Source organism: Puma concolor, chromosome B4 (genome assembly GCF_028749965.1).
Source record: "Puma concolor isolate L17-30 chromosome B4, mPumCon1.1.hap2, whole genome shotgun sequence".
In the NCBI taxonomy this organism is placed as follows: domain Eukaryota; kingdom Metazoa; phylum Chordata; class Mammalia; order Carnivora; family Felidae; genus Puma; species Puma concolor.
This window is the reverse complement of record NC_141673.1, coordinates 38,671,422-38,697,815: the sequence shown is the minus strand read 5'-3', so window position 1 is coordinate 38,697,815 and position 26,394 is coordinate 38,671,422. Positions and strand designations below refer to the sequence as shown.

Genomic DNA, 26,394 nt, shown 5'->3' with positions numbered 1-26,394 from the left:
AAAAAACATGTATTGGAGAACATGGATAGGAGAATTTAATTCTTTCTGTAGAGGATAATGTGACTAACATAATATTTTGTGCTTTTCACCCATTATTTTGCAATACATGCTAATATATGGGTTTTAGAAATGCCATCCTAGTCTTTCATTTGATGACAGCTTCAGTTTATTGGAGTCATAACAATAATTTTCTCCTCTTTGTATCATCAAAACTCTGAATTAGTGATTAAAATCCTTTAATCACTAATATCTTTAATCACTTTAATATCTATCATTTTGCAGATCATAATAATGTATTAAAAACCACTTCTGATATTCTGGATTTATTAAATGCTCTGTTAAATTAATCATTGGCTCCTGTTAAATTGACTATATTATTTTTTGTCATAAACTAGTTTCATGTTTGCCTGCTAGTTAAAGCATTATTAAATTCTTTATAAACATCCTAGGTCAAGTTAACATTAGAAAAGTAGAGAAGTCAGGGGCGCCTGGGTGGCGCAGTCGGTTAAGCGTCCGACTTCAGCCAGGTCACGATCTCGCGGTCCGGGAGTTCGAGCCCCGCGTCGGGCTCTGGGCTGATGGCTCAGAGCCTGGAGCCTGTTTCCGATTCTGTGTCTCCCTCTCTCTCTCTGCCCCTCCCCCGTTCATGCTCTGTCTCTCTCTGTCCCAAAAATAAATAATCGTTGAAAAAAAAAATTTAAAAAAATAAAAAAATAAAAAAAAAAAAAGAAAAGTAGAGAAGTCAGGCATTTGAAAAAACAGAATGCTCTATCATCTATTATTAAGTACAGTTACTTTGGCTATTACCTAAAATTTGACCATCATATATATGACAGCTATGAAAACAATATACTAAAAAATGTAATCTTTTTTATTTTGCATATTTGCAAATATGCAAATATTGTTTATTTTGCATATTTGCAACACAGACTCTTTCATATAATCAATAAAATCATAAAAATTTGAGAATAGTAGAAATTAAATTGTAAAGCGAAACTTTAACATAAACTTTAACATAAGTTTGTTTTGTATTTTAAAATGCCTGGATATCTATAGTTTTCAAGTAAGATAAATTTCAGTTGTCTCTGAATTTGTTAGAACCACCCATTATGTACCATTTTCTTTTTTTTTATGTGATAAAAACATAGAAAGTAAAAATACAGCTGGGCACACAGCATTAAGAAGCATTTTTCTTAATTTGTTAACATGTGAACAAAATAAATTCTATATGACCATTCTAAATCTAGTTCACTGGTATTTTCAAAGGTAGTTGAGGTATAAGTTATTATACTCTATAAAGTATGTTTGTGTAACACACTTTCACACAGACATGAAATAATTCATTCTAAACAAATCTATGAGGAATGTAATCTACTTCATCTGATTAAGCTACTGGGACTGCTCAAGAGTCTGACCAAATTTTTAGTCATTCTCTCGTGTGCAGGATAATTATTCATCTCCCGTAAAGATAGGATATATTGCTCTGATGGCAATTGATTTCTAAGTTTACATCTTGTAAATACATTTTCTTTTGAATAAAAATGTGTATCTTTCATTGCTCTTTGTTAAATTATTCATAGAAGAAAATCATATAGCATGCAAATTGTTGGTTTTTAATTTTTTTTATTTCATAGATTTAAATTTAGAGCCACCAATGTTATGGGACAATTTACTGATTCTGATTATTCTGATCCCGTTAAGACTTTAGGTAAGATATATTTTGTAATTTAATTTCACTGATAATCTCAACATGCTAATCACAGTTGTAACATTCATTAGCGAATATATTAATCCATGACTAATTTTCTCAAGTATAAATTCACTTCAAGGTTAATTAACCTTTCAAAGGAAAAAATAGCATTTGTGATATTGTTTTAAGTGATGTATGATCCATCTATTCAAATCTGGACATAGATTTTAATATGGTATTGTTTCTATGCTGATGTATACTAACCTTATACTAAGCAAGTATTTACTTGATTGTTTAATATACAATCTTATATGTAAAACATTTTTACTTAATAAAAAAGAAAAAGATTTATGGAAATTTTCTTGAAATAATCCTAAAAACTAGAATATTACCAGCCATTTTAAATTTTATTTTCTTTCTAACCAAGTCTTTCATGAGTTGTTTTCTATTATATCCATGTAATCAGGACTGAATAAAACATAAGTACAATTTAGTCAAATGCAAGTATTCGCCTCCTCCCTTCTCCTCCTCCTCCTCCTCCTCCTCCTTCTCCTCCTCCTCCTCCTTCTCCTCCTCCTCCTTCTCCTCCACTCCTCCTCCCCTTACCTCCTCTCCTCCTCCTTCTTCACCATTATCATCTTGTAGGCTCTTTGTGTGTACTAACTGATGGACTCTTCATGACTGTCTTTTAATTTACATCAGTAGTTTTCAACCAGAGTGATTTTATTCTCCAGGGGATATGTAGCAATGGCTGTAGCCACTTTTGGTGGTTACAATTATGGGTCCAAGCTACTGGCATCTAGTGGGCAGAGGCCAGGGAAGCTACTGAACATCCTACATTGCATAGCATAGCCCCTTCAGCAAAGAATTATTTAGTGCATAATGTCAGTAGTGCTGAGATTGAGAGAAGCTGTTCAGTACTAATTTTAGCTCCATTATATAGGTGAGGAAACCAAGGTTCAGATTATGTAATTAAATGACTCTGCCAGGATTCTAGCACAGATCCCATAACCATTACAGTACAAATACAGGATTTAGACCTAGATTCAAATCTTGACTCTGCTACTTGAGAAAATAACTTTTATAAACCTTAGTTTCCTTATTTAGAAAATGATGGTGATAGTCCCCCTTCAGATTTAAATAAAATAGCATATGTAAAGATATTACTATTTCACAGTAAAAAAATTTTAATAGCTTCTTTTCAGATCAGTTATAATCAACGATTTTTAAAATATACTTTTTTAGGAGATCTTGTTTCCTTAGGATTTCTCTAAGTACATCACAACCCCTATTTTCTCTGTGTTAAGCTCTGAGAATGTGGACCGCTGTGTGTCATTCAGATCCATAACATAATACGAGCTACAACAGATTTCAGTGCGAGTTGTGGCTGGAAGAAGTTAGATTTTTCCCATCATTTTCAGTTAGAAATTCTTATCCAGTTATGGAACATTAATTGTCTAAAATGCCAGCTTCCACAGCCTCTACTTATTTAAGGCAATTTTGAACCTTGAAGATACAAAGAAGGGGCTCATGATTTGCTCTATAGATGTTTTTAGAGGAATGACTTGAATTTCTTTGGCTATCCTGTCTAATTCCATGAAATGAATGGCTTGATTAATTTACCAAGTAATTAAATCATTTTACAATTGGCTGACAAGCCTGTGGTTTTGAAATTGTGTGGAGTATTTCTTCATTGGAGAGGTGAATTTATCACACCCTGTCATCACCACAGTGAAGTAAATGTCTTGATGGCATCAGCATAATTTGTTAGGTTATAGCATTCAGAAACTGTTTCCACCACCAAATGGGGATCCTGGTGTGTGTACTGATGGAAGAGAAAAGACATAGACAAAGCGGATAGCTCATGTGTCTCAGGGAGATGACATTTTGTAGGAGCAGCACTAAAGAGATTGCCTTGCTCTGTAGTTTGTCATGTACCTTGTCTCTCATAGATGGCTGGTTTCATGCAGATTATTGATGTGAGGATACATTCAGTCAGTTATCTGAGAGACGAAGTTACGACATCCAGGGTAATCGGAATGAAAAGGGGGAAAGTCAAGTCTCAGAAACCATGGTGTGCAGGGATACGATTCCTCACATTCTGCCAAATGGCTTCCCCTCCGGCCAAGGCTGGGCCTCATCTAGTACTTTGGCTGCAGGTAGTCTCAAGGTGCTCCTCAGTGATGCTCTTCTTTTTCTTCCTTTCTCTCACAGCCAATGCAGTGGAATAAAATCATTAATTCTAAAAGGTAGCAGAAATATACCATCAGTTCTCTGGTTCTTTGAAATCATGACTGTCTCCTCCCTAAGTCATCCAGGTGCTAATGTTTGTGTGCCTTGGTAACAGCAGGAGTCAAAAGGAAATGTAAGATATGGAACAGAAGGCAGAGCACAGGAGCCTGGCAAGGTTAGCGAAGGAAGCACTGCTGAAACATAGATTGGACATATAAGGTAGAAAACCATTGGGTGTTCCATGCATCTATGCTCAAATTTTACAAAGTGCGTATATTATTTATAGACCAGAGACATAAGGACAGGCTGCTCCTTAGAGTTTCTCCCATGGACTCTCTTCTGATAAACAGTGGCTTTGTATTAGGCTTTATATTATGCTTATTCTGGGTTGAACACATAGAGTTCTACTATCTAGATAGTCATTTATAGTTAGCAAAAGAGCAACAAACAGGAGTGGAGAAGATGACTAGGAGTACAACACTGAGTTGTGGTGAAAGGAGATGTTCAGATTTGAAGTATGGAGTGTATCATTAGAGCAGAATTCCTCAATGTCTAGACAAGTAGCCCAGTCATTTGGCTGGTTAATGGATTTACTACCATCAATTTCTGCCCTCACATTTTATCTGGCTATTGGATCTTGGGGTTCTGTGGATATCAGATTAACCCTCATGGGTCAGGCACCAAAGAGCACCCTCCAGAAATGGATCTTGTCCGTGATTTGACACTAATAAAAGGCCATGGAGTCATAAGAGTTTTTGGAAAAAGAACATTGCCAAGGAAGATATAGTAGAAGGACTCAAAAAGGAAATAAATTTGACCATTCCTACAGTGGTCAATGGCAAGAATAGTTTTGTGCCTGTGAGAATGGGAGCAAGCAAATAGTAAAATGCATTGGTATAATACCCTGCCGTCATCATAAGATTACAAAGGATGTTTGTGTCCTTGTTTCTCTCAAATATACCATGGATTGGAATAGATGATACCATTTACAACAGGTTAGAGGCTCCCAACATTCCTAACAAGTCTGCTGAGGACTTATGTGTGGATGTGATCTCAGACTTCAGTGAAGGAAGTGAAGGTACCATCTAGGTCATCAAACTACCAGTGGGTACACATTTGTTCACCAGTATTGAACATAGCACAGGCAGTGATCTCCAGGCTAAGTTACCTATCAGTAAATCCTTCGGGATTTAAAAGCCTTCACAAGGCTGTCTTTTTAAGTTAGTGCAGAGTAAACGTTTCTGTCATATTTGATAGTGGTTGTGCCTCTTAGAGATACAATTATTTGGAAGTTAAAATTAGGGGCAAAAGAATCACCACAGACTGATGAACTAAAAGGTTTAAGTTTAGTGAAAAGGGTTAACAAAAGTACAAATGAGAAGGGGCCAAGCAGGGCTTTGCTGAATAAGGATGAATGTGTGGAAGAGGAGTTTGTACTTAGGGAAGTCTTTATGGGTAGGAACAAACAAGGGAAATGACATATGCCATTATTTTAATCCTAAAGAAATACCTACAACTTACTTGATTTTGATTTCACTCAGCAGTGAGCATTAACATTTTTATTAACAAAATTCGTAAGAATCCTTCTTAAACTCTTTTTTAAAATCCTCTTTAGGCACATCAGTTTATGGAAACTGCTCATAGGCAATGTTTTGATTACAAGGTTTAATTATAGAAGATTCCTGTGATTTAAAAAGCAGACACTCCTTTCTGCACCTTACAGGGCTTCATTAAAGCTGAACAAGATGAAACCTTAAACCCCATGGCAGAGGCACTCTATGATTGTTTTCTTTTGTCATAATACTTCTCATTTAATTACTGTGCTAACAATGAGAATTTCCAATATGCTCACTTAGAAACAGAAATAGGGAGTCTCTATGTATTTTTTTTTTTTTTTTTGCAGCAAAAGGATCACTTGTCCCCAAGACACCAGGGGAATGAAGAAAGGTTTATGATGTTAACGAGGCACTGGTAATGTGGTGCTGAACCTCATAAACTTTGCAGTCAGTCAGACATATTTTGGGCAGTATAGGGATATATTAAATTTATGTGACCTTGGGTCAGTTACTTAACAAATTAACTTCTGAAATCTTCATTCCAAAATGAGAATAATAATACCTCCCTCATAAGCTAACTGGAAGATTAAATCAGATGAATGAATGGATGAATGAATACAAAATGTTTATTAATAAAGATAATTGTGTATTTATATGCCAAGGCTTTTATGAGGGTTTTTATGCATAACCCCACATATTCTTCACAAAACTATTAACATAACTTCCTATTTATAGGTATCCTCAATTGATTGGTAAGAAATCTGAAAATGGGTTTTTAAGCAACTTGCCCGCCCAAGGTTACAGAGGTCGGACATGACAGTGCCAGCCTTTAGACCCAGGCAGCTGGACTCAAGCCAGTGCTGTGCTTGTAACCGCTGTATACAGTGTCTGGAAATCTCTAAGTGTCCAATTGGGTTGCAATTGTGTTACTCTGGGAGCTTTTTCTGTTCCCACAGACTTCCTGTCCTTGCCTTACCATTTTCTCTTTGCAACATTTTTAATTACTTCCAGCTGTTTTCTTTTCATCTTCTTGTGTTAGCTTTTGGAGATTAGCATTCACACATGAGTATGCTTTATTTTTGCACATAAAGATACAAAAATTCTTTTTTTTTTTTAAACAAGGAATAAATCACTTTTCTCTACACCCTGGAAACCACTGTTTATTATCTACTTTTAATATTTTGCCAAACTTATGCATGAAAATAATATGTCTTGGGTATTTTAACTTACATCTCTTCAATTATGAAATTGAGTGACTTTTAATACATTGTCTGTGCAGTTCTTGAATATCTTGGATGGTTAGTACTGTTCAAAAGGGAAGAAGAGATCCTTATACTTAAGTTCTAAGAATTTATTTTAAGATTAATAATAATTTTAAGATCTTTCACATGACATACCTCTATATCAAGAGGAAGATATGTCCTATGAATTACTCATGTAATTCAAGCTTCTTCTTAGAGTTATAAAACTGGCTTAAGTCAGATCTATCAGCTGAGTTTAAATAATGATAATTTGAATCAAAAATACTTATGAAAAATAGTGATTTATAATTATGGTTGCTTACTTACAGCAGTACATTTTATTATGCAGATAAAACAATTTAAGGTGAACTTTTGTAGGATTTTAAGTCTAGTCAGGAAATGACTTCTGCTTATTACAAAAAGAATCATGTTTATATTTTCACGTGAAGAATTCAATTTTCTGTGGAAGGATCTGGAGACGTGCCTTCATTTTGTGCAGTAATGTTCTGTAGGTATATGCATACTAGTGAATCAGAGTTTGTACTGGACAGCCATGGTACACTTTGTCCTTTCCTACTAGTACATTTGTAATACATGTGCCCAAAGGATTACATATTGTTTATTAATACATTATATGTCATTTCCTCACTTCACTTGGCTAGCGCTTTGAAATGGTAATCCAATCTCAAACACTTCTTTGTGGTCTATGAAATCATTTTTTTCCCCCATTGGCTTCTGAGGACCAGTGATTCAGTATTACCTGATACAGATTATTCTTTGTTCATCTTCATATGTTTCCTTTCCCAAGCATATTCAATTAGAGTCAGAATGTGAAAATTCATAAAAACAAGCCATTCATATGTTAATATATTAAAAAGAGGTATCTAAAATACTTTATGAGCTACATGCTGCTTTACAGTCTCCTCAACTTAGCTGGAGATGCTAGATGACCATGAAACTCTGGTAACTGTTTTTAAGATTCAGTGTTCATTCGAATCTACCATGTAAAATAGCCACAGGAACCCTTTCCTGTTGTTAACATTTTATAAGCACCAGTCCAGGGAAAAAAGGTGAAACACTAATCCTTGCATACTATACAGATAGCTAACCTATTTTATTTTGTCACTTAACTTTAATACTTTTTACAGTAAAATTATAAATTATAACTCATATAACTTAAAGTTGGTTATAATTATAATTAATAATTACTTAAAAGTAAATGATAAATACCTTGTATGTTCTTATTTGGTTCAATGCTGATCTTCAAACTGAAAATTTTCAGTATCTATTTCAAAACCAATATTTATATTCATAAGTAAATTTATCAAGTATTTATTGAGCATTTACTATGTATCTGGTACTAGTCTCAGAACTTGGAATACAGTTTTGAATAAAACAAAGACTCCTGTCCTTAGGGAACTTTACATTATGGACAGATAATGAACCATGAGGATAATAAATAAATGTATTATAAGATATATTAAAGTGTGATGAGGGCAATGGAGAAAAGAAAAAGTAGAACAGAGTACAGAGGATATAGAAGGGGAAAGGCTGAAGTGAGGAAGTTGTAAGTTTCCATTTTAAATACGATGATGTCTTAGTCTGCTTAGGCTACCATAACAAAATACCATAGGCTTAAACAACAGAAATCTTTCTCACAGACGCTAGAAATCTAAGAACTGAGTTCCAATCAATTTGTTATGTGGTGGGAGCTCTCTTCCTGGCTGGCAGGAGGCCTCCTTCTTGTTGTTTTCATATGGCTTTTCTCCAGTACATGCACACAGAGGGAGAGAGCTAGCTCTCTGGTGTCCTTTCTTATAAGAACACTAGGTTTATTGGATTAGGGCCCAACCCTTATGGCCTCATTTAATGTTAATGACTTCCTTACTCCAAGTACAGTCACACTGAGAGGTTAGGGCTTCAACATATGAATTTTGGGGGACACATCCATTCAGTACAAAGGAAGCAGTCAGTGTAGGCTTCTTCGAGATGGTGATATTTGAGCAAACCTCTGAAGCTTATGAATGGGTACTCAGATATGCAAGGGAAATATCTTTCCAAGCACAGGAGTAAGCTGGTGCAAAAACCCTCTGACCTGGTATGTTCCAAGAACAGTAAGTAGACCAGTTTGGCTTCAGTGGAGTTAAGGTGGAGATGGAAGTGGAAGTCAGAATGATAACAGGGAACCAGGGAGTTAATGAAGTAAGGACCAGATCACAGAGGCCACTGGAAGGACTGTGGCTTTTCCTTGTGAGAGATGAGGAGGATTTTAGGTAGAAAGGTAATGTTTAAAAGGATTACTACTCCTGCTATATTGAAAATAGATGGGAAGAGAACAAGGATGGATACAAGAAGGCTTGTTAGGTGTCTATACAATAATGTATGCAAAACAAGATGCTGATCTGGCTCAGAATACAAGCAGCAAAGGGGATAGGAGAGATGAATACAGCTACACAAAGTTTTGAACAGTATAATGAACCCCCAAATACTCACTATTTGAATGTAATAATTTTTAACATTTTGTCATATTTGTTTTATTTATGCATTTGCTTTTTAATTTTTAGTATTTTAAAGTAAGTTACAGAAAACATGATGTTCCACTATTTATTGTTTCCCTAATAAGTATATTTCTATTATATTGTCACAGCTAAATAAAAAATGATAAATCCTTGATATTATATAATACGATATGCACTTTCACATCATCCTCAGATTTTTTTCTCATACTATGTTTGAATCAGGATCCAAAAAGAGGTTCATACGTTATTTTCTATTGTTGTGTCTCTTAATCTCTTTCCTTCTTCCTCTTATTTCCTCCATGTCACAGACACATTAAGGCAACCAGATAGATTGCTCTAAAGGAGGTCCCATATTCTGAATTTGTCTGATTGCTTTCTCTTGGTGTGATTTAATCTTTTCCTCCTTCCTCTACTTTCTTATAAATTAGAAATAAAATATAAAAGTTTGAATATTCACAATTAACATTTTTGGCAAGGACATTTTGCAGGTGTTTCTGCCTAGATTCAAATACCTCTCTTCAGGAGGTGTATAATATCTGGTTGTCTCATTTCAATGACGTTAGAATTGATCAGTGAGTTTAGTTGTAGTGACAACATGATCCTTCATTGGAAAGTTATTTTTCCCCTTTGTTATAACTAGCAAATAGTCTGTAGGATGATAGTTCAGCATCCTGTTCATATCCAATTCCCTAACAACCTTCCTCCTACTCATTAAGGATACATTTATGATTGTTACCTAAATCAATTATTTTATTAGGAGTGAAAAACTAATTTCTAATTATATTATTCCTTCTACACTTATTAAACTGAACTCTCTTGTAAAGAGGAGCCTTATTGCCTTAACTAGAACTTTTTTTTTAATTCATAAAATACAGTCCATCTGAGAAAGTTAGGGGGAAAATGCTTAATTTTTCCTTTTAAAGTATGGAAATGGTAGTCTAGCTATAACCAGTGTTTACAAGTTAAAAGATTTTTGTATATTTTTTATTTCTCTTTCATTGAATAATATTAGAACTTGTGGATTTTTATATATTGAATCTATTTCCACCAATTTCAGCTTTTATTCATTATAAAATTTAAATTGTTTCTTCTTTGGCCAGTAGGAACTTCTGCAAGATGATCTTTCATTCTTTCCGTACCATTAGCCTTTGATAGCTTCTTAGCTTTCTTGCCCCACTAGATGTCCCAAATTCCTTTTGTTTTCTAACCACACTTCGGGATTACTACCTCTCCAACTTCCCCTCATTTCTTTTTTTTTAATGTTTTTTTTTTTTTTTTGATAGAGTGAGACAGAGTGCCAGTGGAGGGAGCAGCAGAAAGAGAGGGAGACACAGACTCTAAAGCAGGCTCCAGGCTCTGAGCTGTCAGCACAGAGCCTGATGCAGGGCTTGAACTCACGAACCATGAGATCATGGCCTGAGCTGAAGTTAGACGCTTAACCAACTGAGCCACCCAAGCGCCCCAGCCCCTTATTTCTTTTAATGAAAAATGTATGTGTTTCGAAGGTACAAGCAACAAGATTTCCTCAGATATTGTGGATATGTTCTATGAGAGGAAGAGTCAAGGATAACTACAAAGTTTTTGGACTGAGCAACTAGATCAGTGAGGTTGCCATCAACTAAGAGGTAGAAAGATTACAGTTGAAAGGAAGGAATTATAGGAGTTCAGCTTTGAATATTGATTTTGAAATTTTAATTACATTTCTAAAGATGTATATTGGCAATTGCATATTCATGTCTGGAGTTCAACAGATAGCAACTAAGTAGTCATCATCATATAGATGAAAATTAAAACCATGAGGCAGCAATGGGCTCACTGAAGTGGTAAGTTTAGATAGAAAAAAGAAGAGGTCCGAGGTCTGAGCCCAAGATTTAGAAGATCTGGGAGAAGAAGTGGAACAATCACAGTTGTACACTTTATTAGCATTCTTGAGAAACATTCCAAGAAAATATATTTCTGTGTTTTGAGACCCAAATAATATTTCATAATTATAATTAATAATAATGTTATACTTCTTGCTCTTCAGGTGAAGGACTTTCAGAAAGAACTGTAGAAATTATTCTTTCAGTCACTTTGTGCATCCTTTCAATCATTCTTCTTGGAACAGCTATTTTTGCATTTGCAAGGTAAGATTTATTTGTACTCTCATTCCTAAGATGCTTATGGACATTATTCAGTCATAGTCCAATCAGGAGACAGAAGCCCCAGTAGTTACTAGAATGGGGAATATTTAATAAAAAAAAATTGCTAACTTGTAGAAGTAGTTAATTGTCATAAGGGGTAAAAGAACTCTAAAGGCTCCAGAAATAGCAAGTACAACAAAGCAGCTGCTCTCTCAAGGCTGAGGAAGAATGGACAGTAAAAGAACTAAGAATTAGAAGAAGTCTCACTCCAAAGTTTGACATGGAATGTCTACCACAGGCACATACAGCCTATCACCTATCAGTGGGCAGAGAAATATGACAGAGGGAGGGGCTGGAGCTGTTCTACTGAAGCTAACGATCATTGATGGAGAGTAGACAGTCTGGAATTGGTCTGTAGAAACAGCTCACTCTTGCTGGATGACGTGGGTGGCTGAGCTACTTGGAATCATTTACCAATGGGAAGAGTCTGCACTTAGGAGGCAGCTAGCACTCACAGAGGTGGGCTGCTGGGCTTCCACAATGAATAATGATAATGCAGACCTGGAACACACCAGGGAAGTATCTCCCTGTCCCTCTTGCCTTGAAGGTCACTCTAGTATTCTCGATTGATAAAGCTTAACATCCCACCGGCTGGCAAAGGGGATGTATTAGGGTGTGGAGCCTAGCTTCAATATCACAAAGCAGGACAAAGAAAGGCAGGTTTAAAACTAAGAGACAATAAAGTGATAACAAAAAAAGCAGAAGGTGCCAGGACTTTTGTGTATTTAAAAATAATTTATAACTATGATAGATTTAACGAAATATATTTTAATCAAATCTAACTTTTAAACTATACAGAAGAGATCATTTTTACATGATCTCTTTTGAGATCATGACATTTAAAGACGTCCATCTTCCTTACATGGTGAGCCCCTTTTTCCTGTTTACTTTACCAATGAGTCTGTGCTACATTTTCCAAGGGCCCCTTTAAATTCTCAGTATTAGCCTCCTAATTCCCTTGCCATTTGCAGGGCCTCAGGGGAAATCTTAGTTATGGTCCTAAAATCCAGCCATAAAGTAGATTGCTGAGTTAAAGGGCCCTTACATTTGCAAAAATAACCATGACACTAATTTCCTAAGTAGCTTAATAGGCCCTGTTTTTATTTTACCTGAAGAATGTTGTCCTGTATTCTGAATTCCCATCATCTGTTTCACCTTGAACCTGTCAAATCATCATTTTTTTTTTTTATTTTTTTATTTTATTTTTTTTTTTTCAACGTTTTTATTTATTTTTGGGACAGAGAGAGACAGAGCATGAACGGGGGAGGGGCAGAGAGAGAGGGAGACACAGAATCGGAAACAGGCTCCAGGCTCCGAGCCATCAGCCCAGAGCCTGACGCGGGGCTCGAACTCACGGACCGCGAGATCGTGACCTGGCTGAAGTCGGACGCTTAACCGACTGCGCCACCCAGGCGCCCCTCAAATCATCATTTTGATGGCTAATTTGAAGAACTCTTGAAAAAAAATTTTTTTTTCTTACATTGCATACTGTTCTCAGAGTCAGCCAGAAGATGGTGAGAGAAAGTCATTATTCTAGTTCTAGAGACATATAATTTGTATAAGATATCTTCCTTCCAATATGAATATGGCCAAGGCATACCCCTCAGGGACATGCTTTGGTCATATTCATATTGTTTCCTTGCTCTAAAATCCCTGATTTTTCATTTCCTTACAGGATGAACTCCTTATGTGGGCAAGAAATACTCCCCTCTTACTTACTCTCTACAAATTCCCAACATACTTCTCTTTGGCCAACTAGGTCTGTTCTCACCAGAACATTCCTTAGGCTTTTATAGAACTCTGCTTTTGTTCCATCAACCAGAAATGTGCTTCTTCCTCCTTCTCATTCTGGAGCATTCAAATCAAATCTCACTTTTTTACTTCCTAACAATACTAATAGTTGTCATATGAATTGTAATTTGGATTTTTTCTTTTTATGCTTTTTCTACACTTAGATCTTGCCTCTCAACTAAATTGTAATGTTCTTGAGCATAAGAACCATATTTTATACTTTCTATACCATCCTTAATACATAACACATAATAAAAAAATGTTTGAAATGTGATAGATATAATAGTATCACTAGTAACACACCATACTGTGTCAAAGAAGGATAAGCATGGAAAGGGTGTAAAATGATAGGGCCTTGATTAGATTCTCAGATTCATGTGACTTTTATTTTTGAACCTGAGTTTTCTAAATGTAAAGATAACAATATATGCTTTCAATATTTGTGTAAAAAGCCAATGAGACAATTCAAAACATATTTCCATGCATTTTCCTGCATGTAGAAATGTTTCACATATATAAAAACAATGGGACATTGTCTTTTAGTATTGGTGATGATAGCAATGAGCTATTTCCACTTTGGCACACTTTCTTTTTATGACAAATCTTTGAGACAGCTAGAGAGAGGAAAAACAAGCACACAACATTGGTTTCATTTGCTCTATATTTTAAATTTGCCAACGACCAAAGCCTTGATCAACTAATGCTCATCAAAATTTGAAATTTCACCAAAGAAACATGTTAAAGCAATATGGTAGAATAGGTTTATGGAATTAAAGCAAGAAAAAGAAGTTGAGTAGGTATAAATTTGCAACATATTCAGAGAAATGACCCCAACAAAGAAATTATTTGACTAATATCTTAAAAAGAAAACAAAACCTAAGTTTATATGCTTTCTATGATACTTCCTTTTTGGACTTTACTATACTTATTTTAGAATTCGACAGAAGCAGAAAGAAGGTGGCACATATTCTCCTCGGGATGCAGAAATTATTGACACTAAATTCAAGCTGGATCAGCTCATCACAGTGGCAGACCTGGAACTGAAGGGCGAGAGATTAACGCGGTGAGCACACTCCTCTTGGCGAACAGTGGTTCAGAGGGCCTGGAGCCATGACCCTATTCTGACCTATGCTTGTTGGAAGTGTTTGTGGGGCTCCTATTTACACAGGTCATAGAGATCTTCTTTCAAAGGGTGACCTCCATCTTCTGCACACTTCTCACTGGTGTTCGGAGAATCACTTAATCTTCCTTATGCTTTGAGTTCAATATGAACCTTGGACTATAATATTCAACCAAGCTTTCTTTTTCTTTCTTTTTTTTTTTTTTTTTGTCCTGAAACAAATATTTTTACACATTAAGCCTTTAAAATTATGTTTAATAATTTACTTCATATGATTTCTTTTTATGGGTTTTCTGGAGGTATCCATATTTTTAATCACAGTTTTAAATAAATTTGTAACTACTTGATACTATTTATATCATATTTATAAAAGCCTTTCTCATAGCTCTTTTTTTTAGTGTAAAATTACATTAAAAGTCCAACTTGTGTATTAACACTTTATATTTTAAATCTCTTAGTATTTAAAAATTAAATACAAAGTAAAAATTACCTTTGGAAGGAAAAGTGTGCCATCGGTATGTATTGGAAATACTAAAGTGTTTAATTTTAGAGTATTTTAAATCCTTTTAAAATCATTAAAAAATATTCTAAATGTTGGCACATTTGAAAAATGTGTCCATTAAGATAATTCATCAAATTCTTAATAAAAACTGTCATCAGGTTATTATAACAAGTTTAGATCCAATATTTTGTGATGTATGTAAGCACATTATAGTTGTTTCAAAGTATATGCACAACACTTCTGTACTTTAAAAAATTAATATTAACTGTTGAAATATGTCATCAAAGCTTTTGAGCTCAGAAAGGAATTGTTTATAGTTGTCATTTAGCAAAGCCGGTCTTTACCAAATAGATTGACTTTGAAAGAATATTTCCAGCATGTCTAAAAATATCTAATATGTGCTATAGTGGAAGTGCCATGTGATAAGCAGGGCCCTTCCAAATACTGCAAGATGAAAGCTATTCAGTATTATCCCTAAATTAGAAGGAAATCTGATTTGTTAAAGAGAAAAACTCACTTCTTTATATTTAGGTATTTACCTTTGTTTATATTCTAATAAAGGTTGTATCTGTGGATGCAACAAAATGGATAGTGCTCCAAAGAACATGTGTAAGATGGTTATATATTACCTAGGACATAGTTTTCCACATAAGAAATGTTACATATAAAAGATCAAGAGGTCCTCAGGGTAATCTGCCAAAGTTAAGCCACATCGTAGGAGTAATAGAGCATTCCAGTATTAGGCTATATCTCGGTACTAAAAGGGTCATCCTTCATGGTAAAAAGAAATTTCTTCTCCTTTCCCTGGGGAGCCAACTGAATTTCTGTAGTATTTCCCCAACTCCCTTTCTGTACCACTTTCTCAAATTTTTGTGCCCCCTCTACAGACCTCATTCCCTTCTACACCCAAAAGTACCAGGGATAAAACATCAACTCTCTCAGTGCAATTAATTTTAGTTGTTTAAACAATTTAGTTGAGTCTGTTCATAATAAAATGTGAACTTCTAAGTATCTAAACACTTCTAAGGCCTTTTTTTAAAAGAATCTTCATTGATCTCCCAATAGTCCTTAGGATGTAGATCTTTAGGACATATGACATAATAAAGTGAAAAAAGTCAGTCAGTATTAAAGTATTCTTGATGAAGGAGGTTACCATTCTAGGCAGGCTATGGTGAGGTTAGATCCCCTAAGCTCTGTGTGTTTTTACAGCTTGCCCTTTCCTGCACTTCTGAACACAGCTATTATCTAAACGCTGTAGGATTTTTTTTTTTTTCTTAACAGTGTTTGTCATGGCAGCTAAAGGGAAAGGTGGATAAGGACTGCATAGATTGTTTATTATTGGGTTTTTATAAATTAGGGGCCGCCTTACTTAACCTTGACTCCTAATTATTTGTTTTCCTGTTCCCATGTTTATTTACATATATGTGGCTTTATTTGTAAATTGAGGTAGAAGTGTCTTTCAAGTATATTTCAAATAATTTTTATTTACTTTTGCACATAGAAAATTCATATGTTGCCCCCAGTAATAGCATAGTTGGAAACTTTAGTTTCTGTGCTTTTTCCTTTCTCATTTTTTGTTACGATTCTAGCATTACTGACTGTAAAACATTCTTATTTGTAATTTCAATGGCACATAATAATATCCTTTGCTTGATTTATTGCAGAAATTTATTAAAATAGCTAGCAAGTTGTTTGAGTATTAACTCTTTATTACAGAGATCTGTCTCCAGCTTTACTATTTATTGAAAGATTTTCATTTAATAAGATCACTAATACATTAGATATGAAGTCTAAAAAAATGGTAACTAACAAATCCATAATTAGTCATGTGTACATATACAAGGGACCGTCCTGTGAAGCTCTAAAGCTCTTCACTTGTCTTTGAGGTGCTGGAAGATCTAAATCTATTCAAAGTCATACAGGTCATGAGAGTAGAGCCAAAGAGACAGTATATTCTGAGACTAAAGAATCAGAGCGTTTGAGTTCATTTGTAAATTGTTGAATAACTTATGTCATATGTCTGTGTTATTTGCAGCAAAGAACTTAGATGATTTCCTTTAAATCTACCCAGCTAACATATACTGTTTCTACCTTTGGCTTAGACATGGTCTTTCCCCTCCAACCTGCCCACTCTCTTCTAGCTGGCTGGACAAGCAGTTTTCTTCAGTGTCATATGTCTTGACATGTCCATAAGAGAAATGATAAAAGAAGAATATCTAATCAAAATATTAAGTTTAGGGATTATCTAGTTGACAAAAGGTCATTATGATGCTTGTACTAAATCTTGTCAAGGACTTTTTTGTAGTTAAGAAAGTATTTATTTTATGACACATGCCTGCATATGTATTTATTTTATGATACATGACTGCATATGTATTTACATGTTGAGATTCATCCTGTAATTTTTGTATGTGCAAACTCTCATTATTTAGTTATATTCTACATTGTTGCACAAAGAATCTGAAGAAGAATTCTGGCACATTATACTTTTTCTTTGTGAAGGAAAATGAAACTCAAAAAATGATTTAGTACTCTGTAACTCCATGAGAACATTCAGGATAGGCCAAGATAATGTTTTAAATTCCTATTTGGAATGATAATTATATCATTTCCTCATGCACATTTTATATTTAAGTTGAGACGATGCTAGATGTATTTCTTAGGAAGAGTATCTAATATTTTGGGCTCATCTATTCCATATTTACCAGATTAGAAAATGACCCTCGGGGTTTGTTATTTGTAAGCAAATGAACAAAACATTTTGTGATGGCTCCTTTGAAACACAGCCATTTAGCCCGTGAAGGTGAGAAAAGTTTCTCGGAGGAGATATTGGCAAGATCAGCAAACATTCAGGTGAAACAGACCTGAATCTTCAAGATTGCAGAGACCAGCTGGTCCTGTGACTTACTTTAACTAATTTCACTGCAATACAAACTCCTTTTCCAAGAGGGTTATAACACTTAAAATTAAACAACCCACCAGAATGTTCACAAGTATTTTATTGACACTCAATTTCTTCCAAGCCTCAACTGTTCCCCCCCAATTGTGTGCATCATTCCATATTAATTATCTTGCCTGTTTTACTTGAGTGAATGTAATGGTGCATTAATTAGACTCAAGGCCCAATCATGAGTGGAATTAAAATTCTAACAAAATAAAGCAAACAACTGAATTGCTACTTTAAGAGTATCTTTCTTTTTTCCATAACTTTAAAAATATGCGTTGAATTTTTGTTAAATGTATATGTCTTCAGGAAGCTTACCATTTAAAAGAATTCTATGAATGTGCTTTGTAAACTGTAAATCAGAATACATTTGGAATTGTATTGTTATTTACAATCTTTATACAAATTATCACTTCAACCTACTTTCACACAGAGGGTTTGCTAACATAATAATGGCTACTGTTTATGAGCAATTCCTATGTGTTAAATTCTGTGTGTAATGATCTCACTTAACTCTTTCCTTTGTGGTGGGTACTTTTAATCCCATTTTACAAATGAAAAGCAAAAGATATTTAGAGAATTTAAGTAACTGTCCAAAGTCATAGATCTAGTAAATAAGAGAGCCATGATGCTAGCCTGGGTTTGTTTGATTTGGAGGTTATCAAGGTACGCCTGTATCTGTGTGTGTGTGTGTGTGTGAACTCTGAAGCGTACTAGATGAGATCAATATTACCCCTATTAAAAAAACAAGGCCCCATGGTATCCTTCTTCAAGCAGTTTTCCTATGCAGAGAAATGATTCTAAGGGAAGACCTGCTTCTTTCAAATTAATTGTCCGTTAGTGATAAAGGGCAAAGGAGTGATGGCATTTTAGTCTAGGTTCAAACTTGCAGAAGCTAAAAATTCTTTAATAGTCCAAGTCTTACTGTCCTTCAATAAGAATACATAATATTTGACTGATATATGAAACTCTATGTAAAATTGTTAGCGTTTTAATTGCCATCAGTTCTTTGACAGACTCTGGTCATTAATTTTTCTTCTATCTGAAACCATTTTGCAAACAATGGCAAAAATACATGAATCCAGATAAGAAATGTCTGACCATGTGAATTCAGGACAAGAGATGTCCTGAAGTGGAATGAAGCTCAAGACAGTTAATGCTCATGTGCTGGTGGCAGCAAAAACTAATCCAGTGTGTTCGTGTACTAAATAAACAATGAATGTTTACTTCCAGATATTCTTCATTTTTCTTTAGACGCAAGGAGATTTTTGTCATCCAGTAAGTTACTATGGTGGTGCAGAGCTCTGTTGTGATTGTTTTCATCTTGTCAGCTGGTGTGCTCTATATTTTTAAATGTATTATACTGAGCATTTTGTTGTTTAATGTGCTATTTTTTCCAAAGCCAAAGGAAAAAAAAAGCCCTATGCTTTCTAGGTACAATATATCCTCTATAATTTGCATGCTATTGATATGGTGAAGTTAACCTTATCAAAATGCACATTGACTCGTAATGTGCATGTCCTGAGAATTTGCTGTGTTCTCATGTTGTGTTAGCTTTGATAGTAAAATAGGTTTTCACCTAGATTTCTGCACATGCATCTTGTGTTATTATTACCATGATACAAAGCTGAGTTCTCCATCTGACAGATGGAGTCTGGGTCCACACTTCACACAAGCTCATTTCGACTACTGCAGGTGGCAATCTGTAAAGACCAAGACGATGAAATTTTCCATTCTGTGCCTCTGGGGCATACACAGAGTGGCATATTTCATGGAATCTGTACTTCAGCCCTAACCAATGGGTAGCCAACTGTGCATGCTTTCAGGCACTCCTCTGATGCTTGGAAATGCCATTTGTAGGCTAGCACAAAACTTGCTTTATGCATTCTGAGGGTAGCATAGCAAAATGTCAGTATTACCAGGGACTCCAGCAACTGATCGAGTGACCCAGAGATAACCAGTTTGTTCAGGCAAAGAATATGAATGGAGGCAAAGAACAAAAATGCATTTGATTTCAAAATCCCAAATCTATTACAGAGGAATCAGTCCCCATGAACCACAAGCCTGGATGGGGCCAAGGCTCCTGACATTCTCATTGATCATGAATAGTACTCAGCATGATTAAAACAGTGGAATCCAGGACTATTTCTACTCTAATCATATTCAGCATTTTGGAATCATAGGTAACCTTGTTTTACTTCATATAAACTAATTGCCAAGTTCCCACTGACAGAATTAAAATAGTTTTATAAAAATACGTTTTCCTCAAAGGACCTGCATGATCAGATTCAGTTGTCAAAGTAAGATTCTGTCGAGCTAAAGGTTTAAGTGATCACATCACACATAAAATATCCATTTCCAACCAGCACTCAAAGCTGACCCCTCAGCATTCTAGACTCACAAGGGGCCTGGTTGAGCAACCCTGCCCCCTGCCAAATATCCTTTTTTGACATCATTAAACAGAATTCTTTTACTTTTTTTGCTCTATGCCATTAATGCCTCAGAGAAGAATACTTCCATTTTTTATAGAATCCTCACTGTTTCTCCTCCAGCACCAAATGTCCTCTCTAAGAATTAGTCAGTAGTATCCAGCTTAGTCAGAGCTCTTACTTTGATAGAGGTAAACATAATTAGTTTGGATTCATCAGAACCTTTATAGAACACCTCTTCATAAATCATATTTGTTAAAGTAGATGTAGTCTTCTTCCAAATTTAGTTTTCTGTGGTTCCCTTCTAACCCTTAACTGAAGAACTTCAGTGCTAACCTGCCTTGCTAGCTAATAATAGTTCAGGCTAGAAGTGCTTCTTTTTAGATATTATGTCATCTGTGTCCTCTTCATTAAATTCTCACTGAGAGTCTGTGTCCACCTCTTCAAACAGCTGTCAGCAATTTCTTCAGCTTCTCTATCTACTCCTTCTGCCCTCTTGCCCGAGGTAGCTAATCTTATGCCCATGGCTAGAATCTAAGATATGTGGTAGACAAGAAAAAACATCTGTCAAGAATTTTGTTTTCAAAAGTGCTAATGTCGAAAGACTTCATAATAATGAAAATACACCTCTTGCCTCCTTGGGAATCTTCTCACGGCTCTTTTATGTCAGGAAGAATGTTGCTTTTCTTTATCTATTTGGAAGTCCATTTTATCTTGTTTGAGTAAAAGAAGGATCAGTCAGGCACCTATCAAGTGCCAGGCACTGTTGTAGACACTGGACATACTGGGATGAAAAAGGAAGGGATGCCTCCAAAGAGCTGCCCTTTAAATAGCTAAGCTCCTATTAAACCTGTTTATCTTTACAGATATGAGGAAATATACTGAGAAAGTACTTAGCTATCACTTACTGATTGTTTTTCTAATTAAATAAGAACTATATTATACCACTTATTCAAGTGGTATGTTTACCTTATAAGGTGAGGTTTTAGAGTCAGCTGTATAGTACCAGCTATTGGTTAGGATAATATTTTTTTAACATTTTTTACAAGTTTATTGAGAAATAATGGACATGGCTCACTGTATAAGTTGAAGGTCTACAGCATGATGGTTTGATTTGCAGATATTATGAAATAATTACCACAATATATATATATATTTTTTTCATATAGATACAATAAAATTGTATATATATATTTCATATAAATACAATAAAAAGAAAAAAATATTCTCCTTGTTATGAGAACTCTTAGGATCTATCTTCTTAACAGCTTTCAAATATACCATATAGCAGTGTTAGCCATAGTTATTGTGTTGTACGTTAGGTCCCTGGTACTTATTTATCTTATTACTGGAAGTTTGCATCTTTTGACCACCTTCCTCCAATTCTCCCTCCCCTCCACAAATCTGATCTTTGTCCCTGGTGACCACAAATCTGATCTCTTTCTCTATGGATTCGTGTTTGTTTGTTTTTTAGATTCCACATAAAAGTGAGATCATATACTATTTTTCTTTCTCTGACTTATTTCACTTAGCATAATGCCTTCCAACCCATCCATGTTGTTACAAATGGTAGAATTTCCTCTTTTTTATGGATATATATATATATATATATATATATATATATATATGCATGCCACAACTTCTTTACCCATTCACCCTCTGCTGGGCATTTAGGTTGTTTCCATGTCTTGGCTATTATAAATAATGCTGCCATGAACATAGGGGTGCAGATGCCTTTTTGAGTTAGTGTTTTCATCTCCTTTGGACATTCCTAGAAGTAGACTTGCTAGATCATATGGTAGTTATATTTTTAACTTTTCAAGGATTGATTAGGGTAATTGTTTAAATTTATATTAGGGACCAAAGAAAAATTGTTGGCGATTTGATAAAACAATGAAGAAGGATCTGAAAGAATACTTTTTAAAGCCTAAAACAAATAAAAACAATAGGAAAAGACAAAACTTAAGACACCTTTGAGATCATTATAGTAAATGTTGTGGATAAGTAATAGGATATCATTGAAGAAGTACATGTAAGTGTTAGAACAATTAATGGCGATTGAAATTTATAAATTAAAAATTCACTCTCAACATTTTCTAAAACTTGGAAAGTTTCATTAAGATATTTTACCAGAAAGATTCTTAACAAAATTTTATTTGAATATGAAGTATGTTGTTAGTTTGACAAATACATAGTTTAAACCAATGCAATAAAATTTGAGGTTCTTTTCTTTTTAACCTAAGTAGAAAACACGAGGTTTCTCAATTTGTCCTATGCCACTGGTAATGCTGATTTAAGCTGCTCATCTATAGGCTATCATCCATAGCTCTCTATTTGGACTATATTTTAATTCCCTATAGATTTCAACTAATTGACCTTGAGAGAAAGCTGAGTCTCTGTGACAATATGGTCTTCAATCACCACTGCCAACATAAATAAATGGTTCCTCTCTGAATCTATCAAGAGTAATCTGAGTGGAATTTAAGTTTTTGATAGACTTTTAAAAAATGAGCCCAGACATGAAATAATACCCTTTTCCAAAAAAAAGGAATAGGATTTAAGACAGCTAAGATTCATGTAATAAGAAGTGTTTAGCCCTTCCTGTTGGAAAGTGGTCAGTTATCTTATTGAAATCTGGACAGTTCCCAAATTGATTTATATAATAACGAACTGAATACAATTTGACAGTATCTTCACCATTGTAAGTGAATAAAATAAGGGTTAAAATAAGTGTATCATACCAGTCTAAAATTCTCCCTATGTAACACTTTAAGTTTTTAAAAATGTTAATAAAAAGCTTGCTATTTGAGTTTCTTTGAGTATTTTCACAGATCACTTGATTTGGAAATAACACTCCTTCTAAAATAACATTGCTGACTTTCATGCACGTTAATTTCTATGAAGTATTTTTTATGCTTATCTAAACAAACAATTTTTCCTAAAAGAATTTAATTTTCTCATCAATAAAAGTCAATGCTTTTGTGTATTATGCTCCACCTTCTTTTCTAGTTCCCTGTATAAATTGTTCAAATTTATTTTTTTCCTATATAAAAACAGACTTTAAAACCTATAATAAAATTTAGAATGCAGCGAATTCTTAACGGAAAAATGCACCTTTATAATATGAAGCTAAGTATCAAAGCAATGATATGGATACTATAGACAACAACAACAAAAAATCTTTTATTTGAATAGTCAGGTAATGTGTGCCAAAATGTCTTCTCAATTTAAGCCATCCAGATAGGTATTTCAACTTCAGGTCACACATACTGGTAACATAAGCATAGACTGGAAAATTACATAAAAATTAGACTTTAGAAGTCTTGTTTCTCATATTACGTAAATACAAATGTAAAGAATAGGTTACATAAAGTGGCTAGGTTTAGAAAAAGAGAGTGATACAAAGGAAAATAAAGCCAAAATAGTTCTTACTTGTTTTTTTGAAGTCTATCTTTTTATTAGTTGGATAGGCAAGATGATTTTATTATTCATATATCTAATTTCCTACGAGGTATCTAGCTCCTGTTAACTTCTAGTTAGGGGATCCAATATGGCTTTGGTTAGACTCATATAGTGTTTATTCATACATCTATTGATCATACTTAGCTAAAACTTCTGAGAATTCTCAATTGCCTTCTATTTTAGTGGAAAATTCATTCACTTTAGATACTCTCATAATAATCAGAGTATTTATGTTTAACATTCTATGTGTCCTAGTCTGAATGCATCCACAGTTTTATATTTACTGATGATTAATTCATTGTCTACTATGAATAAGGTTACAAGGGATTTATAGCAAAACCAAGTGTTAATCCTGCCCCAGCCTTCAAGTATACATGAACCTCAACATGTATATCCTTAATACATGTACTTATACAGCCATAATACAAGTGGTAAGTGGCCTGTCCATAGAAATTTGGTTTTATAGAAAGAAGTTATTTTCTCTATAACAGATCAGAGTAAGGTCCATAGAAGGGTTAACATTTGAATCAGCTGTTGAGGAATCAGTAGGATATGGTTGTGGTAAAACACCTGAAATGGTACAAACTGAGAGGGAGGGATGCTAGAAAGTATGTGGAGTACAAACAGGATATGTGAAAGGTAGTTGTAAGGAAGAACATTACAAGTGTGGGCATGATGAGAAATGCTTTCACATGATAATGTGAAAACTGAATTATTACAGTCTTTATGTTATTAGAGATGTATTTGGGATCTTGAATTGAGAACTAGAAAGCAAGGCTTAGATTTGAAGTCTGTTTACCTATGATCATTCTTTATGCTGAGACCCTGATTAAGAATAAAATAGGAAATCTTGCTGCTTAATTTAGCACATTCGAGTCTACCGAGTTTTGAGTAAAATTAAGATAAAGTATTCTTTTAGAAACAAAAAAATTTCTTCCTTTATATCAGCATGAATTGTAGGACAGATGGGTAAGAGGAGCTTGAGTTTTACAAAATAGAGTAGAAATAGCAATTCTAATACTAATGATAGTAACTAATATTTATGTATTGCTTCCAAAGCCAAGGGCATTTCTAAACATTTTACATATATGAGCTTGATTTACATATGCTTTCCTTATTTTACAAATTAGGAACTGAGGCACAGAAAGATTAAGTAACTTGCTTAAGGTAACATACCTAGTAATTGTTAGAGCCCATATTTAAAACCAATAAAGGCATCATATTTTATAGTAAGGAAAGAATTCACAAATATTCACCTGAATCTAATAGCCAGTTACAGTTCAAAATCAGTATCTTTAGGGACGCTTAGATGGCTCTGTCAGTTAAGCTTCCGACTCTTGATCTCAGCTCAGGTCATGAAATCATGGTTTATGAGATCGAGCCCTGTGTTGGGCTCTGCACTGACAGCATGTAGCCTGCTTGGGATTCTCTCTTTCCCTCTCTCTCTGCCCCTCCCCTGCTCTCTCTCTCTCTCTCAAAATAAGTAAATAAACTTTAAAAAATGAATAAATATAAATAAATTAAAAAAATAAAATTAGTATCTTTACAGAGATCTTTCAATTGCAAGATAAAATAATAGTAAAAAAAGCAACTTTCTGTAGTATTCTTCACTGTAAATAAATTGATAAAATAAACATCTTTTTATTAAATTAATTATAATTTCTAAGTGAAAATATAAATCATTAATGATAATAAGAGCCAGGATGTGAATAATTGGTGGTTCAACTATTTCTTGCTCATTTATATTTTAATATGATTATTCATGTTTAATGTATTTTGAGGACTTCATGAACATATTTTGATTCTTCAAATACCATATTGATGGCTGTGCGGAAACTAGCCCTACTTTAGATTCTAGATGACTGAGTAAAAATATTTTGCCAATACTGCCTCAAATAATTTTGGATTCTCTGGGAAAAGAGACTCTTCCTACTATAGGATGGCAGTCTGACTGTCCTTAAATAGGTGGGCCATGAGCCTGTCATTAAATTAGATGTAATATGTTTGAATTTCACCATTCACAAGTTGATATGAAAACAATCTCCATGCAATTCAAGAATTTCCATTTCCTGTGGTAGCAGGGAACTTGGTCTTGCTAATTCAAATGTCTCATTCATATTTCTATCTTAAGCTCAGTTAAGTAGGAATGCCTAACCTAACCCCTTGCTTTTCCTGTTTCTGAGGAATATTATGGCATAAAAGCATCGGGGCAACAGGAATCTAAGGGAGCTTGGGTAGTATGGGTCTAGCCCATGATTATATTTTTTTCTTACTGGTCTTTGCTGAAGAGTAATTATTTCCAACAGGGATCGATTGTTGCCCCAGTCCCCACTTCATCTGTTGCTATGTCAGAAATATTTCAAGAGCCTCGAATTCAGATACTCTTTCTTTTCTAAACCCAAAATCAAAGATTCTGATTCAATAGCCCATTCAGTCATCTCCATATTCATTTGGTTAAAAATTTCTCTGTTGCCTTCTTAGAATCACTCTAGGATATCGTGGGAAGCTTACAAGTTCATCCACGAAGACTTTGCTCAAACATTGCTGTTTTATCACTGTGATGCCGTGTTTGATAATGGTATGCTCTATGAGGTTATACCCTAAGAAGCTGGGAGATACCTTCTTCTCCTTGGGGACACCTAAAGCATTAGCCAAGAATTCTATCATTCTTCTTGGTAGTACTTGCTCCTGCACCCCCATATTTTTCACCAGTTCCTATATTGTA

At 34.5% G+C, this 26,394-nt stretch overlaps 2 protein-coding genes across 5 annotated transcripts in view; one reads left to right on the top strand and one right to left on the bottom strand.

Annotated features, from left to right (window-relative positions):
- LOC147579020 (uncharacterized) overlaps window positions 1-26,394 on the bottom strand; it is a 169,641-nt gene that overhangs the window by 84,277 nt on the left and 58,970 nt on the right. The gene's annotated exons all lie outside the window — the stretch shown is intronic.
- The window catches only part of PTPRQ (protein tyrosine phosphatase receptor type Q), a 257,649-nt gene that overhangs the window by 197,090 nt on the left and 34,165 nt on the right, over window positions 1-26,394 (top strand). For both annotated transcript variants that reach the window (XM_086712736.1, XM_086712737.1), the window contains exons 51-53: window positions 1,635-1,708; window positions 11,265-11,364; window positions 14,147-14,275. In XM_086712736.1, coding sequence (XP_086568862.1) covers window positions 1,635-1,708; window positions 11,265-11,364; window positions 14,147-14,275 — 303 coding nt within the window. The remainder of the gene's footprint in view (window positions 1-1,634; window positions 1,709-11,264; window positions 11,365-14,146; window positions 14,276-26,394) is intronic.